Source organism: Phasianus colchicus, chromosome 5, assembly GCF_987193195.1.
Source record: "Phasianus colchicus chromosome 5, bPhaCol1.hap1.1, whole genome shotgun sequence".
Lineage (NCBI taxonomy): Eukaryota > Metazoa > Chordata > Aves > Galliformes > Phasianidae > Phasianus > Phasianus colchicus.
This window is the reverse complement of record NC_143440.1, coordinates 19844942-19858866: the sequence shown is the minus strand read 5'-3', so window position 1 is coordinate 19858866 and position 13925 is coordinate 19844942. Positions and strand designations below refer to the sequence as shown.

Sequence of the window (13925 nt, the reverse complement as noted above, 5' to 3'; positions counted from 1 at the left end):
GGAAGAGGAAACATTACACATCAGAAGATTCTACTGCACTATCAACATTATGGAAGGAACTCATTTATACATACTGGCAGCTGACAAGCAATATGCAGCCCAGATCTCACTTTACATCTGCAATCAATACATACCCATAAAATGACTCTGCAAAATCAGTACTACATAAATGCCCTACATTTTACTTGCAAGAGTACAACACAAATGCCTGAGCAGCTCTGAAATCCCCAGTCACACTTATTGAGAGCAGATAAGAAGGTACCAGTAGGAGGAACATGGCCTCAGAGAACGCAGTTACTGCCGGTATCTAACGTTCCCACTTGTAGTGCTTGCATTTACAAATTTCTACATACCCAGTAAATAGAATGAGACAAGATAGAAGCAATTTAAACACAAATCTCCTAAATACGGTGTCTGAGCTGATGACCAAAACGCATGGTGTCACCTTTAACAGAGGTTAATTTCTGTTAACACATGGATTTGCTAGTGTATTTCTGAAAAGAACACAATACATTGTCACAAAAAAAAAATGCATCAGTCTACTAAGAGAGGAAATTATGACAGGAAAGCTATCGTGAGAAACAACCTACTACTGATAAAAGCAGATTTTACAGTAGATTGAATCCAAAGATAGAAAGCTGATAGAAATGAATTTTGCTTGCCTATATAATGCGCTATCTTTCTTTGTTTCACATAATCTGATGAGTTCTGTTCAATAAGGAAACTCAGTGTTTAAAAGTGAAAAGTGAACATGCAACACTCCCTCAAAAATATCAACCATCAGTCTGCTTGGGAAGAAGACTATGAGTCACTCAGCTATAAACTGTAGCATGTATTTTAACAGGGATCTCAAGTTAGCAGAAGTATTTCCTTGAATATCTGCAGCAGCTCTCTACAAAAACCTGCAAGCATTTTATTTCAAAGTGTAGTAGCAAAGCCTGCAGGCACCTGGAAGATTAGCACCATTTCAAAGTAACGGTTAAAAAATAGTAAAAATCAGTTCGCATTTTAAAAATACTTTCACAGTCAAATCTTTTTTTGTGTGTTTTTTTTGTTGTTGTTGTTGTTTTCATTTTTTACAGAAGAGCAATATATCAACGAAATCTTATTTTTTTCAGTAAGTTTTCATTGCAACTGAAATAGCTTTGCTCCATCTCCATGACAACTAGGGGATGTTAATTAGGCGGTTCAAACTCCTAGAGGGTTTTCACCTGCCAGGACTACTAATGCACCATAGAATACCATAACAAAGAAAATAACTTCTGATACTTTGTTCCTGAATATTCTATCCATTCAAAATCCTATTTAATTCAACTCAGCCAAAGGCACTAGGAAGAAGTTTTGAAAAAGCAGGGAAACTTCCACTATCGAATTCTCTGAATTAACTTCAGAGTTACACTAACCTAGTTGTCTTTGTCTGAAATGGTATTACAGCAGCTTTCAAGATCTGTGAAAGTGAAGGAAGGCATCTGTTGAAAGCAACAATTTCATTAAAAAAAAAAAAAAGCAGTACTTCTGTTGAAAGCTCTTATCTCTAATACTTCACACACTAATGCAAAGAAAACATACTATTTCAAAGCTAAGAATTCTGGATCTACCACAGTGTATTTTTATATATGACCTTCCCGACTGTAAGGGTTGAATGTCAATCATCAGCTCAGAATATTCAAAAGAAGATTAAACTAACAAGGAGCTCGATCACAACAAAGATTCCTTAAGCCAAAGACAAGCACTAAATAAAAATACATAAATAAATAAAGGGAAAAAAAACCCAACAGAATACCATTCCATACCTTTGCATTTCATTGCTCTCCCTAGTTTAACAAAAGAGAAATTAAACTAAATTCTGACAAATTTCCTGGTTGAACTTCACTGAAGGAAGCAAAAAACTTTACTTTATCAAAGAAAAGGAATTGATGAAAACAGTCCAGAGTTGTTTTGTTTTGGCTCTGACTGTACCTCTGAGTAGCAAAATCTTTACATGCACAACAGTAGCTCACACTGCTGCCTAGGTGTCGACAGCCAGCTTATAGGCTGAGCTGCAGGAAATGGAATAGCGGAATCATACAGCCATGATGGGATATGAAGCCAAAAAAATTCATTCTATTTTGGAACTTTAAAGGCTTTTTAAAGCACATCCTCATCTATTCTCCCTATCCGCTCAATAGGTTTTTTCAGATTTAACTGGACAGCTACATACTCTTTAGTGAAGATTCCTCGAGGCCCAGAAGGTGTAACACTGCTTGGATCTAGCCCATGAGTCTCCACAATGTTGCGAGCTGCAGGACTTAAGCGAAACCTAAAGAAGTGGGGAGAAAAAATTAACTATTTAAATTGTAAGGTTTACTTCCGTATATCAAGAGAAACTGTAAGACACATACTGTATTTCAGAAGCAATAGCTGGGGAAGAAAACAGTTCTGTTCAAAGGCTGCGATCCTAACAAATCATAATGCAGCCCTTCAACAAGCTTTAACATAAGGTTGAATTTGAAAACATAACAGTGACTTAAAAGAACCAAAATAAAGACTCGAAAACTCATCTCAAAATTTTCCTCCTTCAGCAGTTACACAATATACTGGAAAAGGAAGATAAGCGCAGAAACTAATACATTCTTCAAGAGTAATTTATAACAACATAAGCAATGGGCTTCAGGAACACAGTCAAAGGTTACACCTCTATCATTTCTCACATAGGGAACATAAGTCATGGTCTTGAGTTTTTCATATTCCTTTGTTATGAAAATGAAAACAATTCTTTTCCAGTACCAAAAACTACAAGAATTTAGAATGTATGGAATGGGTCTTTTTTTGTTGTCTTATCTTTCTCAAAAAACAAACAAACATAAAACAATACAGAAAGCAAGTTAAATGTAAACTGACCATCTGATCCATAAGCATTAGTGTACATCAACTGCGAACAAAACTTCTTCTCCATCTAAGCTCAGAATCCATCATAAAGTAATTATGTATCAGAATAAAAGCCTATGCATAAAAGCTGTTCTAATAAAGCTGTGTTGGTTTAATTTACTCTTTGGGTTCACAAGCAGAGAAATATTCCAGGCAAGCAAGTTTTATTATGTCACATACGCTATAGACTCTCAAATAACAGCTCAATATCAGGTGAGAAAAGAACAAAGATTCTTCATGATTCAGCTCTACTAATCTAAAGAAACAAAAGTTCGATTTCATAATGGACATGAAAACTCACTGCAGTTTTCCAAGTTGATGTTCCACTTTAGGAGGGGCTGAAACTGAAGGACCTGCAGGAGTTGAGGTAACAGCAGCTGCAGGTGGTGCCAGAGAAGATGAATCATTAGCATCAGCTGGTATTTCAACCTGCTTCCAGTCCTGTCCTTCTTCTACCAGCAGACCAATCAGGGAGCCCAAGCGTACATTTTTGCTTCCTTCTTCTACCTAAATTTAAGGCAATGAGAACATTCAGTTAAATATTGCAGTGTCTAGATTCATGACTAAAAAGGGTAACTGTGAAAATTTCAGGCATATTAATGACAGTCCTTCAGGAAAATATATCCTGTTTTATTCTACAATTAGTAACAAAGACTCATGACTGTAGTTAACTATAACTGCTATTATAAGGTAAAAGAGAAACATCAACTAATGCACTAAAGCCCCATACATCTAAAGCTAGCATTCAGAAGTCAAAGTGCAGGATTTACACACTACAGACTATCTCTAAGAAAAACCTGCATTAGCTTTTTCTGAAAATGGATGTGCCTTGAGATAACTATAATGTATCTGGTAGTGGTACTTTTTAAAAACAACTCATAAATGCAGAAGCTAAAAAACAGAAGCCAAAGTCCCCAAAACCTACAGCAACAGTAGCATCTCTTTTCTGCTTTTTGAAGAGCTTAACATTTGCTTCATGCTAACATCCACCACTGTAGCGTATCTAGTTTAATACAAGTGGTATCAAATAACAAGTCTGTCCAAAAACGAAGTGTTAGCACTAATGTGGTAATCCACTATTTCAGAAAACATCCAAACAGAAATCATGCAGGAAGAATAGAATATAAGTAGACTGGATAACTAACTTAAGTTAGTTTTAGATGCTCCTTTTAAAGTTAAGTTGTACCTGTACCACAGTCAAAATAGCACTTCAGTGCTTTAGCAAATAAAATCACAGCTACTACATTAACTTAACAACCTGAAGAAGGCCTGCACAATTGGATACTTTGATAGTCTTCAAACAGTTGCAGAAGTACAGCTCTCCAGGCCCTCACAGGCATTAACATTTCCAGGGCATCAATGCAAGGTTTCAAAGCTCAATGGGACAAAAAAGTAGTTCTGTATAACTTCGACTGTATCAGCCCAAACACAGTCAATTTCCAAACAAAGAGAAGACACACTCATTCTCTCATAAAGCCATATTGCATAAACATTTGCCTCAAGTAGACCTGGTGTATCTGCACTGCTGATAAGTTTGTAAGAAAATGCCAATTACTGTCAAATACTTGAAAAGCCTAAACTAAAATAGAAACTTAATAATGATGTACCTGATAAGGATTCTTATTGTTATTATTAGATAAAACCAAGTTTTCTAGAAACTTAAACACTAGTAAAAACAGAATGCTGTAAAACCATAAACACTGTACCAGCAGACGCAAATACTAGGACGCTGTTGCTCAGATACACTAACTCTGCTAATAGAATGCATCACATTTCATAAGATTACCTGCTCCTCTACTCAGAAAGACCAACACTAGATCTAAGAAGGAACAGCAAAGCCAATTTGTCTATATTCTCATAAAACATTCCACATTTACAGCTTTGCCAGTCTACTTCTTTTCCTTCCATAAATACTAGGTAAGTAATACTTTAAGAGTAACTATTATATGGGAAAAAAAAAAAAAACAACAAAATAATAAAATGAACCCTAAGACTTAGATCGATATTTCCTGCTCTGATCTCCTGGTGCCCTTTTTTTCCCGTTAGTATTTTGAAAAGCTTTGCCTGAGAGAAGAAATTATGCATCAAGATTTCATCACATTTTATTTTTATTGAGATTAGTTTAAAGTACCTCAGGATAAGAGAATGCCAAACAAAAAACCGTGAACTGCTTGGACTAAGGCTGAAAGATCCTATCACAGGAAGGTCCGCTGATAAGCAGATCTGTGTAAGTGTGCATATTGGCAGTATTACCACCATTCATAATCAAATAAAACAGCAGTTTGAAGCAACTGCAAACATAACCTACCTCATCAATTCATTGAAGCACAAAAACTGGGAAAAACAAAAGAAAATAATGCTAAAAATAGAAAATATTAAAATTACACACTCTAATAATTTCGCAGCACTATCATATTTAGCACTAAATAAGGCATTTAAAAAACTATGTTTGTCAGCATAATACTCAGACATTTGCTATGAATCTTGTATTCAATATCAATGACAACACAAAACAGATGTCCCACAAGTTCAAAATGCTTCTCATATTAACATGTAACAGTTAATAACAACTAATCAGTGCTGGGTTTGGGTTTTTGTTTTTGCAGGTCTTCATTTCTTTAAGGGGCTGTGCATGCAAAATAGAGAGCAGCTCTACTTCAATAAACATTCTATATACAGTACTTGAATAGGCCAATAAGCATTAGGATATGTTTGTGCTGTGTAAATGCTTATTGCAATTTTGATATGAGTGCTTTAAGGATGCTATGATAACATACAGAAATTCACCAGGGACAGCTGATGATTCAGTAACACTTCTCCTAGTTAGCCTTTGTCTACAAGCCAGTGTGACATGAGCATTCAAAGATGTCACTGCTCTTCACACTGAGCCTATTGCACTTCTCATATTCACTGCTCTTTAAGATAAGTAGCTACGTGAAAACTCCAGCATTCCATATTTTCCAATAAATGTTTCCAGCCCAGATAACTGCAGTGTGTGTTTTTAACAGTATGTGTTTAAAGATACTTTAGAAGCATAAAAACAAATCTATACAGCCTTTGCAGCTCAGAACTAGAAGAGACTGAAAAAAATGTTATTATATTGGTTAACTTTTTACTTCCTGGATTTTTTAATCATGTCCTCTGAGTTTTCAAAATTCATAACACCAGAAAACTCCTTTACATAGACCTCAATGAATCTTGGAGCCTATCATATAGAAAGACTGGGAAAAAAACAGTCATTTCGGAACATTTCTATTACTCTGTGTGTGTCCACAACCAAGGAGGTTCTAAAAGAAACCTAATTTTGCTGACAAATAAACAAAGCACAAATGAGCCACGACAAGGTGAAACAGTTGGAGGAGACAACTTTAATTGTACAGAGGAGTAATCTCTGAGCTGGTGCCACTGCAGCACAGTGGCAAGCAAAGTGGATGGACCTCATGCTGGTTCACTTTACAGTGGAAGTTTTATACAAAGTAGTTACAGTTCATAGCAGATCTCACTTAGGTCATGAATGAGAAAATGGTAATGGATATTAAATACAATTCTTTAAAAAAATTATTCATCATCCGTTTTCAGTCCAAATTTACCTATTTTAGGCAAAAAGTCAGTGGTAATTTAAGAATTAATTCTGCTGAAAGAATAATCACTTCTCTGAAATTACCCTTCTAAAATTTTCATCCACTCATTTAAGTTTTTATGGCATGTTACATGAACAAGATGTGATCATTAAAAGACAGATTAAGAGAGACAAAGAATATATGCAGATACAGCTATTCTATTCTTACTCTGCTTTTTCTAAAACTATAGATACTTGCAGCATACAGTCACGGAAAGCAAAAGCGTTAGAGAAGCTTGAATTAATTTAATCTAATGATTAATTTTTAAAGGTGAAAAACAATGTTAGCTTCCCTTTATTAACTAGGTTTTCTGTAATGAACTCAAATCAAGATGGTGTTGAATTATAGCTGGCATGAAACAACATAAAACTTCTGCCTTGTTTAAGGATATGAGCAAACTTCAGCTAGTTTGATAACTCAGATGTACTAGACACTTCTAATTTCCCATTAACTACATCACATCTTAAACTTTTTAGATAGTCTTTGAAAGGACAGTCTTCTTCATATGAAACCATATTTGATTCTTGTACTAACATTGTTATGCCTTTGAGATGTTATTTATTCCCCATTCCAGCTACTATCAGGATTTGAAAATTTCTTAAGAAAACAGTAACAAAACTGGTTATGCGGCTTATGAACCAGTGTCCCTTTAAACGGATGCTACAAAACAAAAATAAGGGGTTTTTTCCTTCACTAGGAATGCAAATAAATGCATTGAGAGAAACGATAACATCCTACTCAGACAGAAAGAATCCCTACCAGTATTTTTGCCAATATGCCATCGTCACTTGATTCCATGGTAACCACTGCTTTGTCTGTTTCAATTTCACACAGTGCATCCCCAGCATTCACCATTTCACCTGCAAAACATAACAGAACTTAATGCATGATCTAAATTTCCTTTTATATCTCTTTAACCATTGAAGAGAAACATTTAAGCATACAATACACCCTGTTTACAGTCTTAAACATATTCTACATCTAGTAGATTCCCTGTCATGATCTATCATATTGTATCATTCATTCTCATATACAAACACTAAGATTCAGAGACAGGAATAAAAACAGCAGAACATTAACATAGCAATGTTTATAGTAGGTGTTCCAAGACAAAATACACACACACACAATGAAAACTGTCTGTACAAAACCACTGATAAGTAGCACTGTCACAAATGCAATCCTCACCCCTCTCTATTCATTGCTAGTCAGCAGTCTAAGTAGGATTCCTAAAGTTTTTGAGACAGTGGTCATAGGCAGCAATGCCTGTAACTAAGTATCATGGTTTCATAGCTTGTACCTACTCTATCAAAGCTTTTCAAACAGAAGTATGAAGAGCTTCAATCTCTTTGGAAAGCGTATCTGCGAACTTGCTTTCTCAATCTCTTCTACAGTAAATAAATAAATAAATAAAATAAAAAGATCTTTTAGAAATATACTTACTTTGTGAAATACAAACATGCACAAATGTTAACAATTCCTTTTAATCTTTAATTGTAAGTAGAATAATTATGGAATGTAAGTAGAATAATTATGAAGTATGATCCTCCTCTGCTTTTCAAGAATACCCATATCTGCTGACACACAACAGAAGTTACTATGTCTGAATTGCTCCAGCAGATCAATACTGACCATGTGGCCTATCTTAAAAACAAAACTACATAGAAGAAGTTTAAGGTAATTGAATGCTTTGGTCTCCAACAAAACAAGGCACTTTTCCTTACAGAGTACTGAAAAATGGGGACAATACACAGAAGTCTAATGTAAGATTACGTTTCTTTTAACACAAAATATGATTTTAGTATCTCCTCAGTAGCAGAAATACCACACCTATATTATCTAAACATTTAATTTCTGCTGTCACTTAGATGCTAGGCATCAGAAAATTCTTGTGCAGGTTGTAACCTACATTTTAAAGTTTATCATACAATTTAATAAATATCTCCATTTAGGTGTGACTGTCTGAATTAGAATAAAAGAAAAATAAAGTATTTATTACCTTCATGATCTCTGCAGTGACAAGCAATGGAGACATTCAAACCTCAATTAATTACATAGTTTTAGAATTCATAAACAATCTCATTATGGAACTTGGCAGGGGAGGTCACAAAGTAGCACCTATTTATTTAATTTAATAATCTAATTGCTGCATTGCACTTTGCAATAACTAGAGCATAAACAGTCTACAACAGGAAGCCAAATTTCCAGGCTTTATATCAGTAGCTTAATTCCATTGGATTATTAATTCAAGTGCCCTATATATCAGACCATTAGGTAAGTATCTGATAGCTGTTAAAAAATCAAATTGTTGTGTGAGCAAATTCCATAACCTATATAGTTGAGATAAGAAAGGAGCTTAACACCCTATCTGCTTGCTCATTCTCTGCTTGCAACCCGGAATCAGTCTGAAAATGTTCTGCACCATTGAGAAGATGTCTCACTACTGCAGATTGCTCAGCACTAACTCTAACAGCACAAGCTAGCCAAAACAAACATCACACATTTCTCCCTTAGAATATAATTCATAACTCGAGTACAGGGGGCTGTTTGTAGAAAGCTGAGGACTCTTACGCAGGGAAGGCAAGAGGAAAAGTCTTCAAGGAAATGGGTAAACCACTTTTCCACTTGTTTGGGTTTGTTTCCTTTTCCCTGTTCCCAAAAAACATTGCAGCCAAGAAGCAGTCACAGATTTGGAAGGCAATTGATCAAATGCAATTTTAATCAAGAATACTTCATAGCTGGCTTCAAAATCTCAAGGGTTTCAGTGATTCACTGTAATAGAAAGGATCATAGTTATTTTCAGTAGAGAGTGAAACATGTGATAGAGATAGCAGTAGAGAGCTCCAAAACAGAGCCCACTTTGATGTCAATTATAGATCAGCTTTCCCAGTAGAGATGATTGGGATGAACAGCTTTGCAAAACGTATCTTTGTTTTTATGTTTTTGAATGAGAAAGCAGTTTTTGCAAAAGGAGTTACCTTAATGGTAGCTAGCTCTCTGAGATTATATACAATACACTTAAAAATTCTTTTTATTTTCACATTTAAAAGAAAAAACTTAAATCAGTCATTTCTTGTAGCTAGACTGAATGATTAGTATTTCTACTGAAACTGACTTTCCCTCTAGGAAATCCCTTCCAACTGACATTCAATAGCCTGAATTCTCTATTCAATTACTAGCAGACAAGTATCCAAATCACAAGATACAAACTGCATTCTTTGAAGTGCTCTTTGCAAATTAAATCAAAGTTGACTGAGCATAGAAGTCCCTGGAGGTGCTTTCTCAGAAGAAGACCAAGTTACACTGCATGGGGAAACTGCTAGCACTGTTGCCTGTTCTGTTTCCTACCCAGAGTAATTAGGAGGTTTTCATCTCCAGGGCTGTTCATCTATTATCTTTCATCAACATTAGATTCATACATAATAAATAAAAATTTTTAGATACACAGTTTTTAAGTGAAGGACTTTATTACCCACTGGACGTTATATGAAACTGCATGAACAATGAGAAGAAAATAATAAAGCTGTCAATTAAGTTCAGCATTTTTCTTTCTGCCCTACTGAAATCATCTGCTCATACCATGAAACTGTTAAATGAAAACATTTGATTCTTAAACAAAGAGCAAAAATTAATTCTACTAGTATTCTACTGGCCCCTGCTGGGTAAGCTGGGAAATACACTTCACATGCAATCGCCTTACTTCTGTTTTAGATGTTTGGTTTTTTTTTTTTTTAATATCATGTTATCAACCATTTCTATTCAATAACGCTGCTAACATGGATGGTCAACTCACTGGAGAATCACACTGCTCATCAGCTCTTGCAGACAGAAGCATTTAAGTACTGTGGTTTTTCTCTTAACTTTGTTTTTTAATGTCATCATTATGCTCCTTTACAAGACTGCCAAAAGTTCAGCAGCACATCAGTGCCAATAAATCTTAAATAGATCTTAACAATGACAATCCTAAAATAGCTTATCACAAAGTCAAACCAACAATTATGATTTCATTTTAATTAAAATATTTTTTTCCTCTTGTGTTGAGGTTGGCATGTAGTGGGAAACCTGTGGAAAAATCACTGTATGGCTGCTGAATTTATGAGGAAAACAACTCTTTTTTTTTTTTTTTTTTTTTACCATGGACAAACTGTCACATTTTTCCTAGTTTGTTTTGCAGAAACTCCTACTAGAAGAGTTCATGTCCATTACAAGAGGACCTCTGAGCTATGGATTTGCCATCTTTTCACATCCCAAAATATTCAAAAAAGATACAGGTAAAGTACTTTGGTAATTCAGTGATAAAGGCCTTACCCACACTTTGAAGAAAGAACTCATTTACCCAGGCAGAAAAATCAAAATGCAGATTTAGATCAACAAATCGCAACTGATATTTAGAAAGCAAGTCCTAAAGAACAACTATAAAAATACCATATTTTTAAACTATTTTATAGTTCATTCGTTACTCCCACAGGAATAACAAAACAGAGACCCCTCCCCAAACTAAAGGGCTGTCATACCTCTAAAGCCACTACTGTTAAGCACATCAACACTGGGAATTCAGAACAAACAAACAAGCCACAAACAAATACTTGCACCCTCGAACAACCTAATAGAAAATGTTCAAAATATGGTCAAAGCAATCTTATGGAATACAACTAAAGAAAAAGTATTTAAAGCCAACAATTGTAAAGTGAGGTATTGTTCAAAAAGAAAGCACAGACACACTGAACGTTTTGCTAAGATACAACCTGAAAGAAAGATCTTATTCTTACAGGACATAAAGCTGAAGAATTGCAAGTGAGGACATAGAAAACGGTGTCTCACCTTCCTTCTTTAACCATTTCACGATGTTTCCTTCTTCCATTGTAGGAGAAAGTGCAGGCATTAAAACTTTAATTGCAGGTGTACCTGTAAAATAAGAACATTGTAATCTAGACTTACTACCCTTTCAAGCACAAACGAGGCTAAAAGCACATGAACCTGAAGGACAGCTGAACTAAACGTAATCATTAAGACAAAGCTCTTTTTCCAAAGCTTATATGCAAGCATATACTTTAAATGCACTCCCAAGAACACCAAAGAAAACAAAATAAACTTTAGAATCTGCTACATAGAGAAGAGCCAACCTGAGAACGAAACCATATAAAGTGTTATCCAAACTGAGTTTTGTCTTTAGTAAAAATATGATATGGACACTGTATGACTGATAAAGAAGGTACATCTGCTGCTTAAGCTTTGAAGCAATTAGTTTTTAATGTAAGCTTCCGCCTCGTAACTAAGACAATGCATTATGAAAAATACACAAACTAGTATTTCAAATTTCAGTACAACCTGCTGAAGAATGTTGTGGTGAATTGAAGTGAAGCAGTTACAGAACTTTTGCCCAACAGAAATGTAAATAGAAGGAAATTTAAAGCTTGCTTAAAGTTCAAATTACACACTTTATCATGCATAGACTGAAAAAACAACCATAAAATACAAACATCCAATAGAAGAATAAGCAGCTATCATAAAGCTGTGTGTCTTTCTTCTTCCCCATTGAAATGCCACAGAATTCTTAAGCTGAGGCACCTAACATCTCCTGCCTCTTGAGTATAGGATGCATATGTACTAAGCCAAAGCCTATTTTCATTATGGTTGTGTTTCCACATGTGGTCCTGCATATTCTTCATTCTGCTGCTGTGAGAGCTCCTCTGAGCAAAACCTTGGCTAAAATACCACGCTACAGCCTCTTATTCACTCCTGGACGTGTGGACAAATGGAACAAGTCTTGAAGACAAGTGAGCAGGAAATGGTGTCTGAAAGTAAGGCCTGTCAGATATATGTAAGCCCAAAGAAGAGAAAAGCAATGTGCACACACGTATCTCGGTTCTTAAGAGAAGCCAATCTTCTACACCACAAGAAATTAGATAGCTCCCTGCTGGTGAACCCTGATGTATGTTCCATCCAGAAATTCCTCAGTGTTATTTATTGGTTTTTCTTCCAAGTTATGCAGCAAAATCACAAATGCATGAGTACAGTATCAGGCATCTTCTGGTCAGTCTCAGAGTTCTCATCTATCCTCAGACTTCTTAAGCATGATGACAGAGTGGTGGAACTGTAAGGAACATACCTTGCCAACTGGTAGATTAACTTCTGACTCCTAAACAGAGGCTAGGTACTTATAATTAGGACCACTGCTTTAATGCTGAACTGCAATATTAAAAGTGTGCCAAGACAAAGCACATAACCTCATCCTCCCGAAGTTCAAAAGTTGAAGAAATCAGAGTCCTGATTTGCAGAACCATAAGCGTCAATGATTTTTTCTCAAAACCACCACATACACTACGTGCTCTTCTTCTTTAATGCAGGTTGTGGAACTTTTTCCAGATGAAAGATTAAAGCATACTTTTTAAACTAATAAAGCTCTCATAATCCTCGTACTCCAGACAATGATGATCCACCTCCTCCACCAATAAACTGTTCCAGTGTTTATTTACCCTTTTTGCTAAGAAACCCTATCTATTTCCTATCTGGAGCACCTCTCCTATGAAGAAAGGTTGAGGGAACTGGGTTTGTTTAGCCTGGAAAAGAGAAGGCTCCAGGGAGACTTTATTGTGGCCTTCCAATATTTGAAGAGAGCTTATGAACAGGAGAATGACTGCTTATGAGAGTGGATAGCAACGGGACAAGGGGGAATGGCTTTAAACTGAGAGGGGAGGTTTAGGTTGGATATTAGGAGGAAGTTATTAGAAGTTATTACAAGTTTTTCACACAGAGGATGGTGACACACTGGAACAGGTTGCCCAAGGAAGTTGTGGATGTCCCATTCCTGGAAGCATTCAAGGCCAGGCTGGATGTGGCTCTGGGCAGCCTGGTCTGGTGTTGGCGACCCTGCACATAGCAGGGGGGCTGAAACTCGATGATCATTGTGGTCCTTTTCAACCCAGCCCATTCTATGATACTCCACAGACTGAAATTGCCTAACTTCAAATTTCACTGATTGTATCTTAGGCATCTGTTAAAAAGCTTGAAAGATGTCTCATTGCAGAGATGTTTCTAACGGATAAGTGTCTACATACATGGATCAGCTAAATTCTTGGCCTTCTCTTGCCATGACACTGCCACCTCCTAGATGCAGCTTGCCAGAAGCTCACTGCAATGTGCAGTCAGCTGGATGGCCCGGTACCCCCATACACAGAGCCAAGTGGCACTGCACAGTGCCCAGTTGTATGGCACGTAAGTGGGATTCTTTGGAATAGAGCCCCACAAGGCAGCACATTCCTTGGCCACACAGCACGCTGCCTCCCCCACCATTTGATCCAAGGCACCAGAGAAGCATTCTGACATACAGCTTGTAATAAATGGATATTATCATTCTGAACTTATAAGGACAGTTACAAGACCAAACAAATACAGCTC

General features: G+C 36.1%; 1 protein-coding gene across 2 annotated transcripts in view; it reads right to left on the bottom strand.

The window, feature by feature from the left end:
- PDHX (pyruvate dehydrogenase complex component X) overlaps positions 1-13925 on the bottom strand; it is a 43094-nt gene that overhangs the window by 21986 nt on the left and 7183 nt on the right. For both annotated transcript variants that reach the window (XM_031593335.2, XM_090140774.1), the window contains exons 2-5: positions 11349-11432; positions 7287-7387; positions 3209-3414; positions 2201-2299 (exon numbers count right to left, since the gene is read on the bottom strand). In XM_031593335.2, the coding sequence (XP_031449195.2) occupies positions 2201-2299; positions 3209-3414; positions 7287-7387; positions 11349-11432 (490 nt within the window). The remainder of the gene's footprint in view (positions 1-2200; positions 2300-3208; positions 3415-7286; positions 7388-11348; positions 11433-13925) is intronic.